Source organism: Ovis aries, chromosome 5 (assembly GCF_016772045.2).
Source record: "Ovis aries strain OAR_USU_Benz2616 breed Rambouillet chromosome 5, ARS-UI_Ramb_v3.0, whole genome shotgun sequence".
NCBI classification, from domain to species: domain Eukaryota; kingdom Metazoa; phylum Chordata; class Mammalia; order Artiodactyla; family Bovidae; genus Ovis; species Ovis aries.
The window spans coordinates 1,159,992-1,178,384 of NC_056058.1; the positions used below are offsets into that span (position 1 = coordinate 1,159,992).

At 56.5% G+C, this 18,393-nt stretch overlaps 1 protein-coding gene and 2 long non-coding RNA genes across 8 annotated transcripts in view; 1 reads left to right on the forward strand and 2 right to left on the reverse strand.

The window, feature by feature from the left end:
- The window catches only part of TBC1D9B (TBC1 domain family member 9B), a 37,568-nt gene extending 22,662 nt beyond the window's left edge, over positions 1–14,906 (forward strand). Inside the window, exons 8-23 of one of the 5 annotated variants that reach the window (XM_042250851.2) lie at positions 373–534; positions 796–946; positions 1,394–1,608; positions 2,062–2,179; positions 3,151–3,436; positions 5,171–5,300; positions 5,430–5,528; positions 6,162–6,230; positions 7,203–7,443; positions 7,873–7,938; positions 9,477–9,548; positions 9,779–9,829; positions 11,650–11,709; positions 12,489–12,595; positions 13,621–13,882; positions 14,161–14,906. In XM_042250851.2, coding sequence (XP_042106785.1) covers positions 373–534; positions 796–946; positions 1,394–1,608; positions 2,062–2,179; positions 3,151–3,436; positions 5,171–5,300; positions 5,430–5,528; positions 6,162–6,230; positions 7,203–7,443; positions 7,873–7,938; positions 9,477–9,548; positions 9,779–9,829; positions 11,650–11,709; positions 12,489–12,595; positions 13,621–13,882; positions 14,161–14,207 — 2,136 coding nt within the window. In that variant the 3' untranslated portion in view covers positions 14,208–14,906. Of the gene's footprint in view, positions 1–372; positions 535–795; positions 947–1,393; positions 1,609–2,061; positions 2,180–3,150; positions 3,437–5,170; positions 5,301–5,429; positions 5,529–6,161; positions 6,231–7,202; positions 7,444–7,872; positions 7,939–9,476; positions 9,549–9,778; positions 9,830–11,649; positions 11,710–12,488; positions 12,596–13,620 lie in introns of all 5 variants that reach the window. The other 4 variants (XM_027969276.3, XM_042250852.2, XM_042250849.2 and 1 more) reach the window with 4 other exon arrangements.
- On the reverse strand, positions 6,377–12,493 carry LOC132659791 (uncharacterized). The gene is made up of 2 exons (XR_009600596.1): positions 12,094–12,493; positions 6,377–8,920 (listed from the first exon to the last, which is right to left on the reverse strand). It is a non-coding gene; the product is annotated as an uncharacterized LOC132659791 (long non-coding RNA).
- A 1,597-nt stretch (positions 14,907–16,503) lies between the features above and the next one.
- LOC121819716 (uncharacterized) lies at positions 16,504–18,339 on the reverse strand. Of its 2 annotated transcripts, none has more exons than XR_006060056.2 (2): positions 18,226–18,339; positions 16,504–18,076 (listed from the first exon to the last, which is right to left on the reverse strand). It is a non-coding gene; the product is annotated as an uncharacterized LOC121819716 (long non-coding RNA). The 2 variants fall into 2 exon arrangements; XR_006060057.2 differs by having other exon boundaries at positions 18,195–18,339.
- Between the last annotated feature and the right edge of the window lie 54 nt (positions 18,340–18,393).

Genomic DNA, 18,393 nt, shown 5'->3' on the forward strand with positions numbered 1-18,393 from the left:
CGTGGGGCTTGGGGCTCGAGGACAGCTGTGTCTCCAGGGGCTGGTAGGGTCTGCACCCCGACACTGGAGCAGGAGCAGGTGCTCCCCAGGGAGTACCCTTGAGTGTGGCCCATCAGGCCCGTGTGGGGGCACAGAGTTCAGAAGAACTCTCCTGGGGCTGCTTCTCTCCTGGCCCTGAGCTCACGGAGAGAGGGTCTGACGGGACAGGCCCCAGAGCCTGGCCCGGGTGCCCGAGGGCAGTCAGGTGTGTGTTCGGGCAGAGAGGAGGCAGCGCTGGGCCACCTCGTGGCCTCCTGCCCGTCCCGGCGCAATGCCCGCCGGCCGTGAGGCTGCAGCCTCGCTCAGGGCCTGCCCTGCTGCTCTGTTTCCCAGCCTTCCCCCGCACCCCAGGAGCTGTCGGAACAGCCCGCCCGCCCGACCTCGCCCCTCGGTGGCCTCCCAGGGGGCCGTGCACAGGAGGCGCCAACCGCCTCCCAAGGCCTGCTCAGACTCTTCCAGAGAAACACGCCCGTGGAGGACCTGGGCGCCAAGGGGGTAAGCCCGGACTGGGAGCCCCACGGCCGTGCAGGCCTGGCTGGGGGGTGGGGTGGCATCTGTGGCCCTCAGGTGACCCTGCGCAGTGCCAGGGACACCCTGCCTGACCGGTGCTGCAGCGCTGACCATGGGCTTCCGACTGCCCACGGGGCCCAGGGACGCTGAGGGTGGTGCCGTGCGCAGCACCACCCCAGCCCTCGGAGGAGAGGTGGAGGTGGCGCTGGGTCAGCCCCGCAGACCCCCTGTCTGCTGCTCCCCCAGGCCAAGGAGAAGATGAAAGAGGAGTCGTGGAATATCCACTTCTTTGAGTTCGGGCGCGGGATGTGCATGTACCGGACGGCGCGAACGCGGGAGCTGGTGCTGAAGGGCATCCCGGAGAGCCTCCGGGGCGAGCTCTGGCTCCTCTTCTCTGGTGAGCTGCCCTGCCTCGCAGCCCCACGCCCCGCCTCCACGCAGGAGCTCCGCTGACCCCAGCCGGCCTTTGAGTGGGCAGGCAGGGACTGCCACCTTTAGAGGGCAGGAATGGGGCTCCCGGCCATGATGAGGTGTGTGTGCCAGGCGGGGCACACCTTCCCACCGGCTGTGGGAGGAAATCCAGCCTCTTGACGCCTCCTCTCCACGGGCAGGCTCTAACAACATTCACACCCTTGGCCACTTGAATGCTTTCAGGAGGGCAGGTCAGCCATTTGAAACATGGTTGGGTGACTCTTCTCAGGAGCAGTCATGAGGGAAGCTCTGCCTGGTACCCAAGGGCCCCTGCCCTTCTGGAGTCATCGACGTCTCCACCCTGCCCTGTCCCTGCCCTCAAAGTCCCAGGCGGGGAGAAGGAGGGAGCCAGCTGTCAGCAGTGTCTCCACAGGGGCCTGGAATGAGATGGTGACTCACCCCGGCTACTATGCCGAGCTGGTGGAGAAGTCCATGGGGAAGTACAGCCTGGCCACAGAGGAGATCGAGCGAGACCTCCACCGCTCGATGCCCGAGCACCCTGCCTTCCAGAATGAGCTCGGGATCGCGGCCCTCCGCCGGGTGCTGACCGCCTACGCTTTCCGAAACCCCACCATCGGCTACTGCCAGGTACGGGGGCTCAGCAGGGGCAGCTGCATGTGGTCCTGGCCCTGAGTGACGGCCTCGCACACTTGCAACTGTGCCTTGGCCCCCCAGAAAGATCCTGATCCCAGAAAAAGATGAAATTAGAAACATGTTTGTCTCTCCCTTCATCCTCATGCTGTCTATTAAGCTATCTTCTGTGTGCTTCTGGTCTGGGTCCTGAAGGCGTTGGGTCATTCCGTGTGTGTGTGTGTGTGTGTGTGTTACACACATAACATAAAGCTTGCCGCACAGTCACCGGAAGCGCACCGTTCAGTGGCACTAGGTATATCGTACAGCTGTCACCTGGTCACCTTGATTTCCTGCAGATTGCCTTTTGGGAAATTGCCTAGAGTTGGGTGGGACAGTGTGTCGTTTCCAGGCTTGGTGGTTGGGAAGGGGCAGCTCTGTGAGCCGCCCTCGCTCTCTCTGTGCCCACAGGCCATGAACATCGTCACCTCGGTGCTCCTGCTCTATGGCAGCGAGGAGGAAGCCTTCTGGCTGCTGGTGGCCCTCTGCGAGCGCATGCTGCCCGACTACTACAACACCAGGGTGGTGGGTGAGTGCTCCCGGCTGGCTGCTCCCTGTGGGGTTGGCAGGCCTTCCCAGCGCACAGCCCACAGCTGGGCTCCTGGAGGCCTTCCTCAGCGCACAGCCCACAGCTGGGCTCCTGGAGGCCCTCTCAGCACACAGAACACAGCTGGGCTCCTGGAGGCCCTCTCAGCACACAGCACACAGCTGGGCTCCTGGAGGCCTTCTCAGCGCACAGCCCACAGCTGGGCTGCTGGAGGCCTTGTAGCCTCGCCACAGGCAGTCATGTCTCTCACTCCATAGGTTAGAAAGCCACAAAATCTTCACACAGCTAGAAGATGGAAAGCCAAACACAGATCCCAACCGTCCCTCCCAGACTTGATGCAGATTCCCTAGGAGTTGCTGGAAGTGAGAGACGTTAGCTTGGGGCCTACATTTACATCCAGCTAACTCTCGTTAAACGTTTTTATTGTAGAAAATTTCCAGAATCATAACTAGAGCATATAGTATACACCCCCATGTTGACTGTTACGAAGGGTAGAATCTGTGACCTTGTAAATAGATTTAATTGCATATATAATTAAATCTGGTATCTAAAATGTCCTTCCTGTGTTGTTTTGGTAGGTTTCCACCCTTGGGGTCCTTCAGAATTGCCTCTGTTCCCCAGCTTCAGGTCAGGAGACACATAAGCTATTCAGGGCACTGTTTCCTTCTGACACCCTTGAGAGAAATTAGTATTTCCCGAAAAGAAAATCCAAGTAAAGTGAAAGAAATCTTCTTTTCACACAGTGGTTTGGAAGCAGTAGAAAGGAAACTTATAGGATTTTTTCCTTTCCTCCTTTCTCCACCCCACCTGCCCGCTTCCAGCCCTCAGTTGTAAGCAGAGCTAGCCAGGGACCAGGGGGGCTTCTTGGACCTCAGACCCCAGGGTCCCACATGAGGGCCTGCCTGAGCCAGGAATGTGAGCTCGCTATTCAGACTCCTTTGTCTTCTCCCTAGGGGCCCTGGTGGACCAAGGCATCTTTGAGGAGCTCACAAGAGACTTCCTGCCCCAGCTCTCCAAAAAGATGCAGGACCTGGGGGTGATTTCCAGCATCTCTCTCTCCTGGTTCCTGACCCTCTTCCTCAGTGTCATGCCCTTTGAGAGCGCTGTGGTCATCGTTGACTGCTTCTTCTATGAGGGCATCAAGGTGATCCTGCAGGTGGCCTTGGCCATCCTGGATGCCAACGTGGAGCAGCTGCTGGGCTGTGGCGACGAAGGCGAGGCCATGACCGTCCTGGGCAGGTAACCGCGCCAGCCTGCCTCCTCTTGTTGGGGAGCCGGCCAGTGCTCCCCTGGACCGCAGGACCAGCCCCTCCCCAGTCCTGGGCACTCCTCAGTCAGCGTCCTGGGACTGTACCTACCACATGCTCAGCCTGGGGTCGACCTAGGGACGCTCCAGAGGCAGGAGAGGGGCTCCTTTCTGGGAGAAGACAGGACAGCACTGGAGCAGTCATTCCTCAGGAGAAGCAGCAGTTAGAGGTGAGACAGTGGCGGACCAGAGCACCTTGCCCTGGAGCACTTGCTGGGCGGGAGGCAGGTGGGACTAGGCCGAGCCGCCCATCTCCACCAAAGGCTGGGTGTCTGTGACTCCTGCAGAGCTGTCCTGGTGCACCTTGCCTGGCTCAGGAGCATCAGTTTCTCCAGGGCAGCTGGACGGGGAGCCCGTGCTGGGCCTGCTGTAGCTGCATGGGCCGATCTCCAGCTAGGCACACCTGCGGCCCAGGTCATCCTGGCCGCCGCCGCCTCCCTCGGTGCCCACGCCCCATCCTCACAGACTCTCTCTGGGCTCCAGCCCCTTCCCTCGGTCCCCAAAGCCTCGGGGCCAGCCCCTGACAGCCCTGCCCGGGGCCCTGTGCCCACATCGTAACAGTTGGCTCTGCACCAGTTTCACTCACCAGCATCCCACAGGGCTCTTCCTAATCAGTATCTGACTCTGTTCCTCCCCGGGAACGTGGGGATCCCCTGTGGCCCTGGTGGTTTTCTGGACAAAGGAGCTAAGTCCCCAGCCTGACCCTCAAGCCCTTCATATGCAGGTGCTCTTCTGGAGCTCTCCCTCTGGCCCAGGCCCTGAGCTCTGAACAGTCCTGCCAGCCCATAAGCATGTATCTGTTCAGCCTGAAGCACCCCCAGCCCCCCAGGACTGCCAGGGACACCGTCACCTGCGTGCTGAGCCGGCCCAGGTGCTGACTGGGAGCCTGCAAGGGTCCCAGGCTGGCAGAGCTGTGGCTGCTCTGCCGTGGGCCATGCCGGCTCTCTGTCCTGAGCCCGGAAGACAGGCAGCCTGTGGGCAGAGTGGGAAGTGGTTTCCATGCCCGTCTCCCACACCAGACAGAGACAGGGCCCTTCCCCCAGAGCAGGGCCTGAGCAGGATCAGGGCCAGGGCCAGTGGGTGTGGGGGACCCAGTGCTTTCTCCCTCCTGAGTGTCAGGCCCGGCCAAAGCGTCTGGAAGGGTGTGAGGTCCTGGCTGGGCTGGTCCCCCGGGAGTCAGGCCCTATCCTGAGACTGTGCTCCTTGGCAGGGCTCCTCCTCCTGGAGCACTCCTTTGGTCTCTGACTCTCCCTGGTCAGAGCAGGGAGTCCTCACATCCCCAGGGACCCACCAGACAGAGGGAGGGTGTCATCCCTCCAACTGGGACACAACTTTCTCCTTGTGTAGTAGGGTCTGGAGTCATGAAGGTTCCCCACTCGTGGGACCCTGGTGGCCAGCCTAGCTTTCTCAGAATTAAGCGCTCAAGCCTTCCAGGGGGGAGGCCTTCTCCCATTGCCTCCAGGGGGCACTCCTGATTTGCCAGGGCACCCGCCAGGGCATGCCTCTCCCTGCAGTGACCCATCTTTCGCCCTCCTAGAGGATGCCCGGCCCTCGGCATGCTTGCTCTTTGAGAGTCTAGGCAGATTAAGTCTCCACGTCATTCAGCTGTGGGTGAGACATCCTGTCACCTGCAGGGGATCTAGACTTCTGTCCTTCAATCCTTACAGATACCTGGATAATGTGGTCAATAAGCAGAGTGTGTCTCCTCCTATCCCACACCTCCATGCCCTGCTGACCAGTGGAGATGACCCTCCTGAAGAGGTGGACATCTTTGACCTCCTGAAGGTGTCATATGAGGTCAGCACTCACCAGGGCTATTTGGCCTGACCGCTCCATCGGGCTATGTGGGTGCAGTTGGCCGTGGTGGGTGGCTGGCCTCTGCTTTGTGGTTCCACCTGATCTCACTGAATCACCTCTGACTGGTAGAAATTCAGCAGCCTGAGGGCAGAGGACATTGAGCAGATGCGGTTTAAACAGAGGCTTAAAGTGATCCAGTCCTTGGAGGATACAGCCAAGAGGAGTGTGGTATGGATGGACCCGGGCTCTCGTGGCCCCAGGGCGCGAGCTGGAGCTGGGGTTGGGATGGGGCCTAAGTGGACTGCGTCTGCCGAGCCGCCCCAGCCTGCCCTGAGAAGCGGGGTGCAGGGCCCCCAGCACTGTCCTGGGTGGGACTGGGATGCAGGAGTGGAGGTGCAGACTTGGGGATGTGGGGAGAGGGCTGGTCACCGTTTTCTGTTGCAGATTGGTCACAGGGAAGCTTCTCTTTTGCCTTGATGCCTGAAGGCCAAGCGCGAGCCCACTCTGGACTGAGCCCGCCAGCCTGGCTTTAAGCCCTGCCCCTGGCTCGTGACAGCCCCTCAGCCCCTGCCCACTCAGCCCGCCGACCCTGCTGTCAGATTTTGCCCTCTTCTCTCTATAGGAAGGAATCACTGGGAAGTTCTGAGTTATGTTCCAAAGAGCTTTGCCAGGGCCTTTCTAGGGATCCAGATGGCAGTTTCTAGATCACCACCCCTCACCCCATGTCCCGGACTCGGTGTTCAGAACAAAAAGGCCCCCCGGCCGGCAACAGCAGAAGGGTAGTTGGTGCCACATGGGGATTCCCTCAAAGAGCAAGACCTTGGGAATTCATTAATACGTCTTGCATCTCTTTCCTTCTAGGTCCGAGCTATACCTGGGGACATTGGTTTCTCAATCGAAGAACTGGAGGACCTTTACATGGTTTTTAAGGTGACAGCCGAGAGCAAGGGAGGACCAGTATCCCATCCTAGCCCCCTAAATTCACCCTCTGTGCAGCAGCCTCCCGCCAGGAGAGGTGTAAAACATTTAAAACATCCTCAGATGCAGTTATTACAAAGCTCACGTGGTAGACTTCAATCCTTTCCAGAGTTCAGGCAAGATGCTCTTTTAAGTGGCTGAAAATTTGCTGAAGTCAGCTTACACAAGAGGGAATGCATTGGTTCATGAAACTGAAAAGTCTAGGGATGCGCAGCTTCAGGCATGGCCGGATCTAGGTGTTCCGACGTCCTGTCAAGCTCCGCTGTCTGACGTCCCAGGGACTGCTCTCCCTGCAGAGCGGCAGGACGGTTGTCCTCCAGGGTCATCCTTGCCACAACCCCATGAAAAGAAACTTTCTCCTCCCAGGTGGTTTTAACAAAAAGCCCAGGGTTGATTGCTGGAGTGACTCAGGTTAGGTGCTGTGGCTACAGGATGCCGTTCACGGCTGACCCCAGGCTGGGCCACATGCACGCTCCACGGCCTGGGCGGGGAGCTTTTCCTCCGGGAGAAGTTCAGGTGCTGGTAACCGAGGAACGGGAAAGGGTATGAAGAACAAGCAGAGATAGCCTCGTCTGCAGCGCCTGCCTGCTCTCCCTGTCATGTCCCATCTGCCCTTCCCGCTGCCCGGCGTTCCGCCCCCTAGGGAACCGCCCTGGGACGGCCTTCGGGTCGGAGTCGTCCAGCCAGTGGCTCGCTGTGCCTGGGGCTCCTCGGGCCCTGTCTTGACTCCCACGGCTCTAAACAAGGGGGTGACGGTGCCAGCGCCAGAGGCTCTGTGAGATGCTGTGTCTAGCCCAGCGCTCACTGTGCAGGAGGCTGTGGACTTGGATGGAGGAGGCGGGCGAACACACCAGTCAGCCTGGTGACCCTGAGCACCCAGGGCCCAGGAGGCCAGGCCGTCTCACCAGGCTGTGCCCCCTGCAGGCCAAGCACCTAGCAAGCCAGTACTGGGGGAGCAGCCGCCCTGCGGCTGTGCGTCGGGACCCCAGCCTGCCCTACCTGGAGCAGTACCGCATTGACGCCCACCAGTTCCGGGAGCTCTTTGCCAGCCTGACGCCCTGGGCCTGTGGCACCCACACACCTGTGCTGGCAGGGCGGATGTTTCGGCTCCTGGATGAAAACAAGGACTCGCTGATCAACTTCAAGGAGTTTGTGACGGGGATGAGTGAGTGGCTCTAGGGCCTGCAGGGACTCGTCCCTACCCTTGCCCTTTCTCAGGAAACTTCCAGGTACCAGTCCCAGCCAGCCTGCCCACCATAGCGAGCCCAGGGCAGCCTAGAGCCCTTAACCCTTGATAAAGGAGGGCAGTTTTCCCACAGAGATAGGTGATGGGAGCCTTCCCCTCCCCTCCCCTCCCCTCCCCTCTCCTCTCCTCTCCTCTCTCAGTTTTCTGCTGGAGGCTGGGTCTGCAGGCCCCCAAGAAGGAGCAGGCCTGAGGCCTGGTGCTCACCCCTGGGGCCTCTCCAGGGAGAGAGTCAGGTGGTGAGGAGCATCCCGCTGGGACCCCCTGGAGGAGGAGGACTCGGATCTGGCCTGGCCGCAGGGCTCTTGTGCCCTCCTGCCAGCCTGCCTTCCTGCTGGCCTTTCCCCACAGGTGGGATGTACCATGGGGACCTGACGGAGAAGCTCAAGGTTCTCTACAAGCTGCACTTGCCTCCAGGTGAGCGCCGCCTCGCCCACTCCCTGGCAAGGGTTCTCCAGGGTGCAGAGCCGGAGCTGCGGCCTTCCAAGGCACAGGCGTCTGCACGTTGCTGGGCCTCGTGGCCGCTGGGCTCCCAGCACAGCAGAGGTGCCCTCATCCTGACAGAGTGCAGGGCAGCCAACGGATGGGGCTGAGGCCGGGCCAGTCTCCGTCTGAGAGCAGGGCCCCCTGGGGGACGTGCGGGTGTCTCGGGGCTCCACACACAGGCAGAGGCCCAGACGCAGCACCAGGCCCCTCCATGGACCCCCGGAGGGGGTGGCCACAGGCGTGGAGACTTGGGTTTGAGTCTTCTCAGTTCATTGGCTAGTCCTTAAATCTGTCAAGGACTCCTGTCTGTCACCGGAGGGGCAGCCTGCGGGCACCGCCGAGGCCCAGGGGAGGCCAAGGAGCCTGTGTGGCTCTCTCCCCTGCCTTCTCTCACAGTGCGGGGCCCGCTGGGACACGGACAGTGGGTAGCCTGTGTCAGCCTAGCTCACCTGGCTCAGCGGACGTGGCCACTCAGAATTCTGCAAGGGCCGGGGGTGGGCTTCCGTATTTCCACAGAGGGAGCTGAGACTGGGGCGGGCGAAAGTTCTAGCCCCAGGGGTTCTGCTCTGGGGTAGAGCTGTCCTGGGTTCCTGCTTTTGTCCATGACCCTGCCCCCACAGGGAGTCGGGAGCTGCCTCAGAGTTGGCCGGAGTAATTTATCATCCCAGAGACCTGACGGACTGGGGGCAGGGCCCAGGCTGTAGCTCTGAAGCTCCCTACAGGGCTGTCTGCATCCAGAGTTGGAGAGCCCTGCTCCTGACACGTAGCACGGGGATTCTTACCTGTGGCTGGTCTTTCCCTGTTGCAACAGGCAACAGTGGTCTTGGTTACGCCTCCTTGGGAAGATTGGCACAGGCACTTCTCATTCTGCTGAGAGAGGCTTGAGCTGGGCAGACCCCGCTGGGCCGAGAGCCTATAGATGAGGAAACGTAGGGCCGGCCCTGCCACTCCCAAACCACGTCTGCCCACCTTGCTTCACCTGGGGCCTAGTGACGGCCCATACCTACCACCTCCCCACGGGCCATGCACTGTTAAACCTTGCTCGCTCCCTCCCCCTCCACAGAGTGGGGAGAACTGAAGCAGGAACAGAGACTGTCGCAGAGTGAGACAAGCCAGTACGTACTGGTGTGGGACAGTGCCCAGGGCTATGACGTGAGAACAGGTTGTCTGTGCCTGCTTGGCCCCTGCGCACGTCCCCAAAGGATCCTCTGGGCCACAGCATCACGGAGTGGGGAGAAGGGTGGCCCTTCAGCCGACTCCTCTGACTGGATGTGTATCGCAGTTTCAAACACAGTGTACAAGTTAACCGGAAGCAGTCACCAGCTGTTAAGCGCTGTGACGACACACCGCGTTGGTGGGCACGCTCAGTGGGGGAGGGGAGGGACTATGTCCAGGACTCGGGGAGGTTTCCTCTGGTGAGAGTCAGGTGGTTCCCTCCTGCCCTCACTCTCCTGTCTCTCCGATCACAGCCCTGAGCCCCGAGGAGGCTGAGTCAGCCCTGGAAGCAGCCCATTATTTCACCGAGGACAGCTCCTCAGAAGGTGAGCACTGTCCACCACTGGCCCCCGGCCCTGTGCCAAGCAGAGCTGCTGCGGGCCGCGCGGGTGGCCTGCAGCCCTCCCCGGGCGGACGGGGTGTGCTGCACGGGGGAGCTGCAGCGCAAGGGCCAGGGCCCCCGGAGCGTTCTCACTCCTGCTTCTCTTGTCTCTGCTTTCCTGGACCCCGGCTCCTCCTTCCCTCTGCCTCTGCTCCTCCTCGCTGTCCCTTCCAGCGTCTCCTCTGGCCTCCGATCTGGATCTTTTCCTGCCCTGGAAGGTTCAAGGTCAGTGCCTGGGGGGCAAGGGTGCCCCCTTTGCACTTGGCTTCCCCAGGGCCTTGGGCTTCGTCTTCTGAACACTCCCCTGCATGGTCAAGAGGCCTGGAAGCTCTTGGTCCCCGAGATGGCTCCTGTGTGGCTAAGTTCTGAATAGCCAGCTGCACACCTGGGTGGAGAGCGGCAGCTGCTGTTCTTGTCGTAGGGGCAGAAAGTGGTGACACACGGCATTGTGGTGTTGCACAGGTACCAGCGTATCACCTCCTGGCCACATGGGAAAACTATTCTGTCTTCGTGGTCATAGGAAAAACACGAAATACTGTTGTTGCAAAGCTGTCATTGTGATGACACGGATGAGTGGAAGTAGGAAAGTGGTGGAGGCTTTCCTAGGAAACAGTTTCATGTTCCACACAGCTTTTTAGTTGAGGAAAAATGTGTGTGTTGAGTGCCTGTTAGAAGTCAGCCCTGTGCTGCATTTAAAGCCCGCAGGGAGCACTGAGCCCAGGGCGGTGGGGTATTCTGGGCTGGGATCTGGAGTCAAGCGGGCAGTGTGTAATGCACCCAGAAAACCGACCAAAGCACCACCCTACCATTGCTCACGAGGGATAGGTAATAACACATCAAGGATAATACACTCTCAAAAGGAAAACTAAAAGATCCTATCAAGATACCCAAAGCAATCCTACTGACAGTGTCAAAGGCTTACTTGACTGTGAAGCTTGGGGACCTTGATTTCAATTATACAAACTAAAAAAACAGAGGTATCTTCTGTCATACTTGGAACCTAAGCAAATAGGCTTGTCCCAGGCACCTGAGGAGAGGCCACGAGCTGGGGGTACAGAGCCCTGTCCTCGGAGTTCACGTAACCTCCAGGCAGCGGTCCATTCCCTGATGAAAACCCTGAGCCCAGAGGGCTGCACCCTTCCCTGCCACTACAGAGCTGCTGAGGGTCGTTTGGAACTGACACCTGCCTCCCCACCTGACGTTCCCCCAGCTGCACTCCCTCAGGGGGCAGGTCTGGGGGGCTGGGCAGCCTGCTCTCCCCACCTGACGTTCCCCCAGCTGCACTCCCTCAGGGGGCAGGTCTGGGGGGCTGGGCAGCCTGCTCTCCCCACCTGATGTTCCCTCAGCTACACTCCCATCAGGGGGCAGGTCTAGGGCAGCTGGGTAGCCTGCTCTCCCCACCTGATGTTCCCTCAGCTACACTCCCTCAGGGGGCAGGTCTGGGGGGCTGGGCAGCCTGCTCTCCCCACCTGACGTTCCCCCAGCCACACTCCCTCAGGGGGCAGGTCTGGGAGGCTGGGCAGCCTGCTCTCCCCACCTGACGTTCCCCCAGCTGCACTCCCTCAGGGGGCAGGTCTGGGAGGCTGGGCAGCCTGTTCTCCCCAGGTCCACGGTGCACACATATGCGTCACTTTAAGAGATGCAGTGCTGAGCACAGGATGCAGGGACGTAAAATTCATCAGCTGGCGTGGCAGTTACAGGTTGAATTGGTAACAGAGACTCCCCTGAGTTTGACCTTTATCAGAGGAAAGTATAAAATTGTTGGTCTCAGAATTTTTGCCTGTAACATGCATCGTCGTTGATTTAAGAACTGTGTGGTATGACTCGTATTCTTTGGAAAGGGAAAATGTGTGAGTTCAGTGGCTGTCTCTTTTAACGTAGCCAGGTGGGGTGAGCTGGCCCTGTGTGGGGCAGAGAAGCAGCAGCCTGCAGGACCTGCTGGGCCAGGGCCCAGGACCAGGTCCACGTCCACAGGAGAGCACAGACTAGACCTTAGTGGTTTGGAGTCATAACAGAAGAATGTTCTTGTTCTTTTTGTTGTCCAGAAGTATTACAGCAGGAGGAGCGAGAGGAAGCTGGAAATGACATCCAAGATAAAAGAAGAGGTGTGTGTGTGTGTGTGTGTGTGTGTGTGTGTGCGTGCGTGTGTGTGTGTGTGTGTGTGTATCTGCTGATGCTGGTAGAGGTCCTGGGGGGGTGGGAATCTGGTCGCCCTGTCACTGCAGAATAGCCCCCGTACCTTATGGCAGATGCATGCCCGATAGCAGAGCTCTCGCTGAGGTAAAGGCCCAACCCATCAGCCACCCAGCTCTCACTCATCAGTCCCAGGCCTGAATTTCCTGTGGCCACAAGCACCCCCAGCCATCACTGCCTCCCTTTGGGGGTGCCCTGGCTCTCCATGCCACCCTTTCTCCAGCCTCCACGTGGTCCCATCACCATCTTGGGGAGGACATAATGGGGCCATCGTCATGAGCTTAGCCCAAACCTACTTCAGCATAGCTCGGGGGGGACCCTTGAGTGGTCCTGCAGGGGTCCCCAGCCTCCAGGATCTAACGCCTGATGATCTGAGCTGCAGCGGATAGAATAATAATAAATGCACAGTGAATGTAATGCACTTGAATCATCCTGAAACCATCCCACCCCCACACCCCCAGTCTCTAGAAAACCTGTTTTCCATGAACCTGGGCCCTGGTGCCGAAAAGGCTGCAGGCTGCTGTGTGTTTTTCCCATCACTACCTCCCCAAACACCAGGGTGCTTTGTAATAGGGCCCAGGTAACTTCATGCCAGATAATCCTTAAACCCCCTTTATCCCCTGCTACCAGCCCCCAGCCCTCTTTCTCTCATTTGACAGATGGAGATTAATCTTTTTCTTCCAACTCACAGAGGAGAAGGGAACTAGCCCTCCTGACTATCGGCACTACCTTCGAATGTGGGCCAAGGAGAAAGAGGTTCAAAAGGAGACGATTAAGGATCTTCCCAAGATGAACCAGGTAGGCCCAATCAGAACACCCAAGAGAGTCTGGACCCTCCCACCCTCCCTGCACCCCTGGAATGGAGGGATTCTCCTGCCTACCTTTAGACCCACCAGTCAGCGGCAGTCAGGGACCGCCTAGGAGGATAGGGGCCAGGTGTTCCAGGGCCTTGTCCAGAACACTCCCTCGGTGCTGACTTGATCGGCATCCGTGAACCAGAGAAGCGCTGGGGAGGGTCAGCCTCAATAGGCAGAAACTCACACTGCCGTTCATGAGCTGGCGTCACGGCACTTGTCCCTCCGGCCTGGCTCCGAGCCGCGCACACAGGCCCACTTGCCCCCTGCCCGATAGTCACATGCGGGTCTCCAGGCCAGGACTGCGGCCTCCAGGGTCTTAACAGCCAGGACCACAGACATCTAACCAAAGGCCGCTGCTGAGCAGCAGCCTGATCATGGCCTGCTCTGCCCAGAGGGGCCCCTTGCCATCTGGGTGCTCTTTCACCCACGGGCCTGAAGAATGGGATGCCCTGTGGAGGCAGCTTTCATCCCATTCTCAGGCCAAGAGGCCTAAATGTGGTTTCAGGATCTGAACTTGACCTCTTCATCCCTCTCAACTAACCCAGGCTGCCTTACCTTGTCATCACTCTCTAAAGAGCTTTGTTAAAGAGAGTTGAAGTGGCTTCTAATTAAAGATCTAAAACGCTCAAACTGATTCTAAAACACAGTGAAGTCCTTGCCGTCACTGGGTTTGGAAAGTTATGATAGACATAGGTCTGTCTCTGCTAACAGAACAGGCATAGAGAGACTCCAAATGTCTCTGTCTGTGCTGAAAGAAAGACAGCTGGAAAAGAAAGCCTTTCCCTCTGCACCTCAGTGTCCTAATCTGTGAAATGGGTTACGTCAAGGCACAGGTATATGAAGATAACTAACAAGACAACACCCTCACCCCAGTCGGAATGGCCAGCATTGTGAGTGGCTGACTGGAGGTAGTCTGACCCACCTTTCATCATCTCCCTGCCCCTTTCCTGTTTTTCCCCTCGAAAGGAGCAGTTCATTGAGCTGTGCAAGACACTTTACAACATGTTCAGTGAAGACCCCATGGAGCAGGACCTGTACCACGCTATCGCCACGGTGGCCAGCCTGTTACTCCGCATCGGGGAGGTGGGGAAGAGGTTTTCTGCATGGCCAGGCAGGAAGTCCAGGGACAGTGCCCCCGATGAGGATGAGCCACCAGCCCCAGACCCCCCTCAAGACCCCGCCTGGGAACTTCAGCCACCAGCTGCAGGGGACCCCCAAGCCAAAGCAGGTGGAGACACCCACCCTGGGAAAACACCACAGGAGAGCCAGGTGGTGGGCGAGGGCGGCGGCGGGGAGGGGCGGGGCTCTCCCTCCCAGCCTCTGTCCGACGACGAAACCAAAGACGACCTGTCCACGTCCTCCTACTCCGTGGTCAGCACTGGCTCCCTGCAGTGTGAAGACCTGGCTGACGACACAGTGCTGGTGGGCGGGGAGGCTCGCAGCCCTGTGGCCACCACCCACGGTGGGGGTGCTGTTGACACAGACTGGTGCATCTCATTCGAGCAGATCCTGGCCTCCATCCTGACAGAGTCTGTGCTGGTGAACTTCTTTGAGAAGAGGGTAGACATTGGACTCAAGATCAAGGACCACAGGAAGGTAGAGAGACAGTTCAGCACCTCCAGTGACCATGAGCAGTCTGTGGTTCTGGGCTGAGGGCTCCAAGGCCTGCGGACTGGCCTCTCTTCCCTCCTTCCCTTTGTTTTCTCCTTAAAGACACATCCCTCCAGTTCTCCCCCAGAATTGAGTTGTAAATGGAAAGAAGGCTGAACAGTCACAGTTGGGGCCAAGGCAGGGGGTGCCCAGCCCCCCATTCTGCCTTGGGCCTCCTGGCCCCTGCAGTGTCGGGGGCTCTTGTGATCTGCCCTTGCTTGCCCTGCACTGTGACCAGGCCACGCCCTGTCCTCCTCCTCGTCCCCTGCAGCTGCATGCTCTGGGGGCTTTCCTGCCACTGGGCCCCAGGTAGGGAGGTGGTGTGCCTGTTGGGCACCGTGGTGAGAGCTTCGAGATGCCTTCGAGGAGCCCCGAGCCTGCTTCTGGTTGAGGACACGGGCAGAAAGCATCTACTGCGTCAGGGCGGGTTACCTCCAGCACAGACGTTCCTCTCAATTCTCTTCCAGCTCGTCATCCTCACCATTAACCTTAAAAACATATCCCTCGGGTCCTGATATGTTTCCTTGTATTCATTTCAGTTGGCTAAAAAGAATCACACTATGCTCAATGCCTTAATAAATCCCTGAAAGAATGGAAAACCACAGTGTGTGTAGAGAATTAATGTGACCCGCAACCACTGCTTCAGCCTCCGGGCTTCTCCCCAGGCAGGTGTGGGGCCGAGGCCATACTCCGGAACTTCCCAACACTTAAGTCTCTCACAGGAAGTGAGGTTTCAAGACCCCAGGCAGGAGGGGGACACGGAAGCTGCTGACGCAGACTGGGCAAGGCGTGTGCAGAGCTGCACCCACAGAGAAAACCTGCTCTGCGGGGGTCAACAGCCTGGGTCTAGGGGTAGGAGCCGTGTGCTCAGGCCTGGCTGCAGCCAGCCTTTGGGTTCAGGAAGCAGAATGTAGGGACATGTGCAACAGGCTGAGCCATAAAGACCCCCTAGCTTTGTAGCAGGTGTAGCTCAGTGGTAGAGTGCATGCTTTGCATGTATGAGGTTCTAGGTTCCATCCCCAGCATCTCCACTTTAGCTGAACTACGGTTTCAGCTGACTTCTCACCATTTAATCCTTGAAAGGATTAATACTGAAGCATTTTCACTTTCATGCATTGGAGAAGGCAATAGCAACCCACTCCAGTGTTCTTGCCTTGAGAATCCCAGGGACGGGGGAGCCTGGTGGGCTGCCGTCTTTGGGGTCACACAGAGTCGGACACGACTGAAGCGACTTAGCATAGCATAGCTTTGCAGCAGGAGCTGACTATCATGTCCAGCCTTTGGCCCCAACACAGTCACCCCTCATTTTTACTAAAAGGTTAACATCTCTGTGGCTCTTGTTTGGTTTTTTAATTGAATAGCCTTACTGAGGCAAAACTTACATACCGTAAAATTCAGCTGTTTTAAGCTACAATTCAGTGATTGTTAGTAAACTGAGAGCTGTGCAGCCATCGCCACAGTTCAACTTCAGAATATTTCCATCACCCCAGAAAGACCCCTCCTGCCCATGTGCTGCCAATGCCTGTATCCCCCCACTCCTCCGCAGCTCCAGGTTCTGATCTATTTTGTAGCTCTTTAGATTTTGTCGATGTTTTTAAAGGTAAAAGCCTCCATGATTTCACCTTGTGCACAGCTGCTGGGTCACTTTTCTGCTGAAAACAACAAACAGCAAAACAACACCAGGGAAACGTGACAACTTTTCTTTCTTCAGTGATGTGATTTCTTTCTTCAGTCAGCAATGTGATTTCTTTTCTAGTATTTACACAAGCTGACTACACGCTTTGTCATAAATTAATTTCAAAGGATTTACTGCCAGAAAGACTGTAATGAAATCATAGTTCTTGGCCACAATGCAACTAAGGATATACATAAGAATTCCATGAAGTTGGCAGTTTAAAATCAAACTGATTATAATCAATTAGATTTAAATAATTTGGAATGTAAATAAATGTCTTATATACCAGGTAGAAGTATAAATCTAAGAGTATACCGAAGAAAGTGGACAATATAAAAGAGGACATTAGCCTTTTTATGTGATAAGTGTATAAAAATAAACTATATACTTTCATCTGTTAATCATTTAACCTGGCATGACAGTTAAAATGTTTAATAACAAGAACATTTCCTGCATTAATGGTGGATTCTTTACCAACTGAGCTATTAGGGAGGCCCAATAACAAGAACAGTAACACTAAACAATATGTGGATAATAAAAATAAAGTTTTAAATATATTTGGATTCTGTAAGTAAACAGTGTACATTTCAAAACTCCTTACCAAGTGATGTGTTGTACCAAACTATTCAAGTCATTCTTATAATTTCCAAGAAAAAATATGCATATGAATTTTAAAGGATTACATGTTTGTCGCAGAAAAAGGGAAAAATACAGAACAGTAGAAAAACAATTTTTCCTAGTATTTAAGACTACTATTCATTATTTTGGTGTTTTTTCCCCTGTATTTATCTTTTTCAAAGTCGAACTCACATCATTTATGAAATTCTTATTCTGCCCTTTTCATTAACCACAAAACATTCTTGGTAGCTGCCGGAAACTCTCATCCACAATGATGAGACTTGGAGATAAACAAAAACCACCCAGATGAGAACAGGAGCCATTTATCAAGAGCTTGCTATAGAGGAGAAGTCAGCCACCATCACCTGTGTTTGGCAGAGACTAAAAGGAAGTCAGAAGAGTGGGAAGGCCTTGTGGTGAAAGCAAGGGAGGGCTTCAGGATGCCCTGATCAGAGGCTGCTGATGGGAAGCAGAATGCCTTACCTGTTTGGTTTGGGGGGCGTAATCGGCTTCCTCTTGGGTGGTGGAGAAGTCTAAAAGTGTGGGCAACTGGTAGTCATTGACCAAGTCCTGACTGCTGCAGAAGTTGTGGTTTGGCTGGAGGTGGAAGGGGGTCCCGTTGACGCTCAAGTGGTCATAGGTGGCTCTGGTCACTGTATAGTCAGTCTCAAACATAATTTTTTAAGTTAACTGGCTTTTTCTAATATACACTATTGTGCAAAATTTGGAAAATATTAAAAATTTTAAATCACTTATAAAAAGTAATTTATGACCCTTGCCCATGCACATTATATGTAAACAAATAATGCTTGGTTTCACCTAACTGCTATTGTGTACACTTGGTAACTTCCTTGCTTCCCAACAATACACATGCTAGCGCTTTCACTTCAGACTCTGTAATGGACCTGCACGATGGTCCATTCTTTAGAATACTTACTTCCACTTTTGCCTGTTATACTTTGGTTAACATTCGTGCATAAATAATACACTTGGGCGATTCAGATCATTTTTTGGATCGAGATAAACGCCAGATTGCTTTCCCCTTTTACCAGCATCCTATAAGAAAGATTTCTCTCTAACCACAGCCTTGTCACGACTGGGCATGTTAAATTTTAGCAAGATTTATATCGTCAGGCACGTGGGAATGTCTTGGCGGGATGGCGTCAGGGTCCCGGTGAGGTTGGGACATGAGGGACGCAATCTTTCCCCTCTGCTCTGAACGGGACTTGGTCTTCATCTTTCAGAGCAGGGCTTTCCTGGGACTGCAGGAAGGACTGACTTCGTTTTCAACCGGCGGGCGTTTCAGTTTCGCTCTCGGAGAAGCGTAGGGCTGGTGAACTGCCTATTTCCGCAGGATTCTCGGTACTCCCGCTTAAACGTTAACTCACCACCTCTGATCAGAGGTCCTGCAAATTGCACCCGTGGGCCCAGGGAATCGGCCGGAGCAGGGAGGAGACCTCCGGCTCGCTCTTCCCCGACCTGAAGAAGCAGAAGAAATGGGACCAGGAAAGGCCAGACCCCAAGAGCCGGCTGGAGACCCCGCCCCACCAACTTGAACCTTCCCAGGGAGTCCGGGCTCAGACAGAGAACCAGTGACCTGACTGACGGAAACCCCAAGCAGTGCCCACCTCGTAGCATAGATACCCGGCTCCTGAGGGCGCCCAGGATCCCAGCTGACCGCTGACAAACGTGGACACCCCACCTGCCCAGGTGCGCCGGCGGGCCGGAGCGCCAGCGGCCGCAGCCCAGGGCGCACGCGCGCGGGAGGCGGGGCCGAGGCTGGAGCGCGCGGAGCG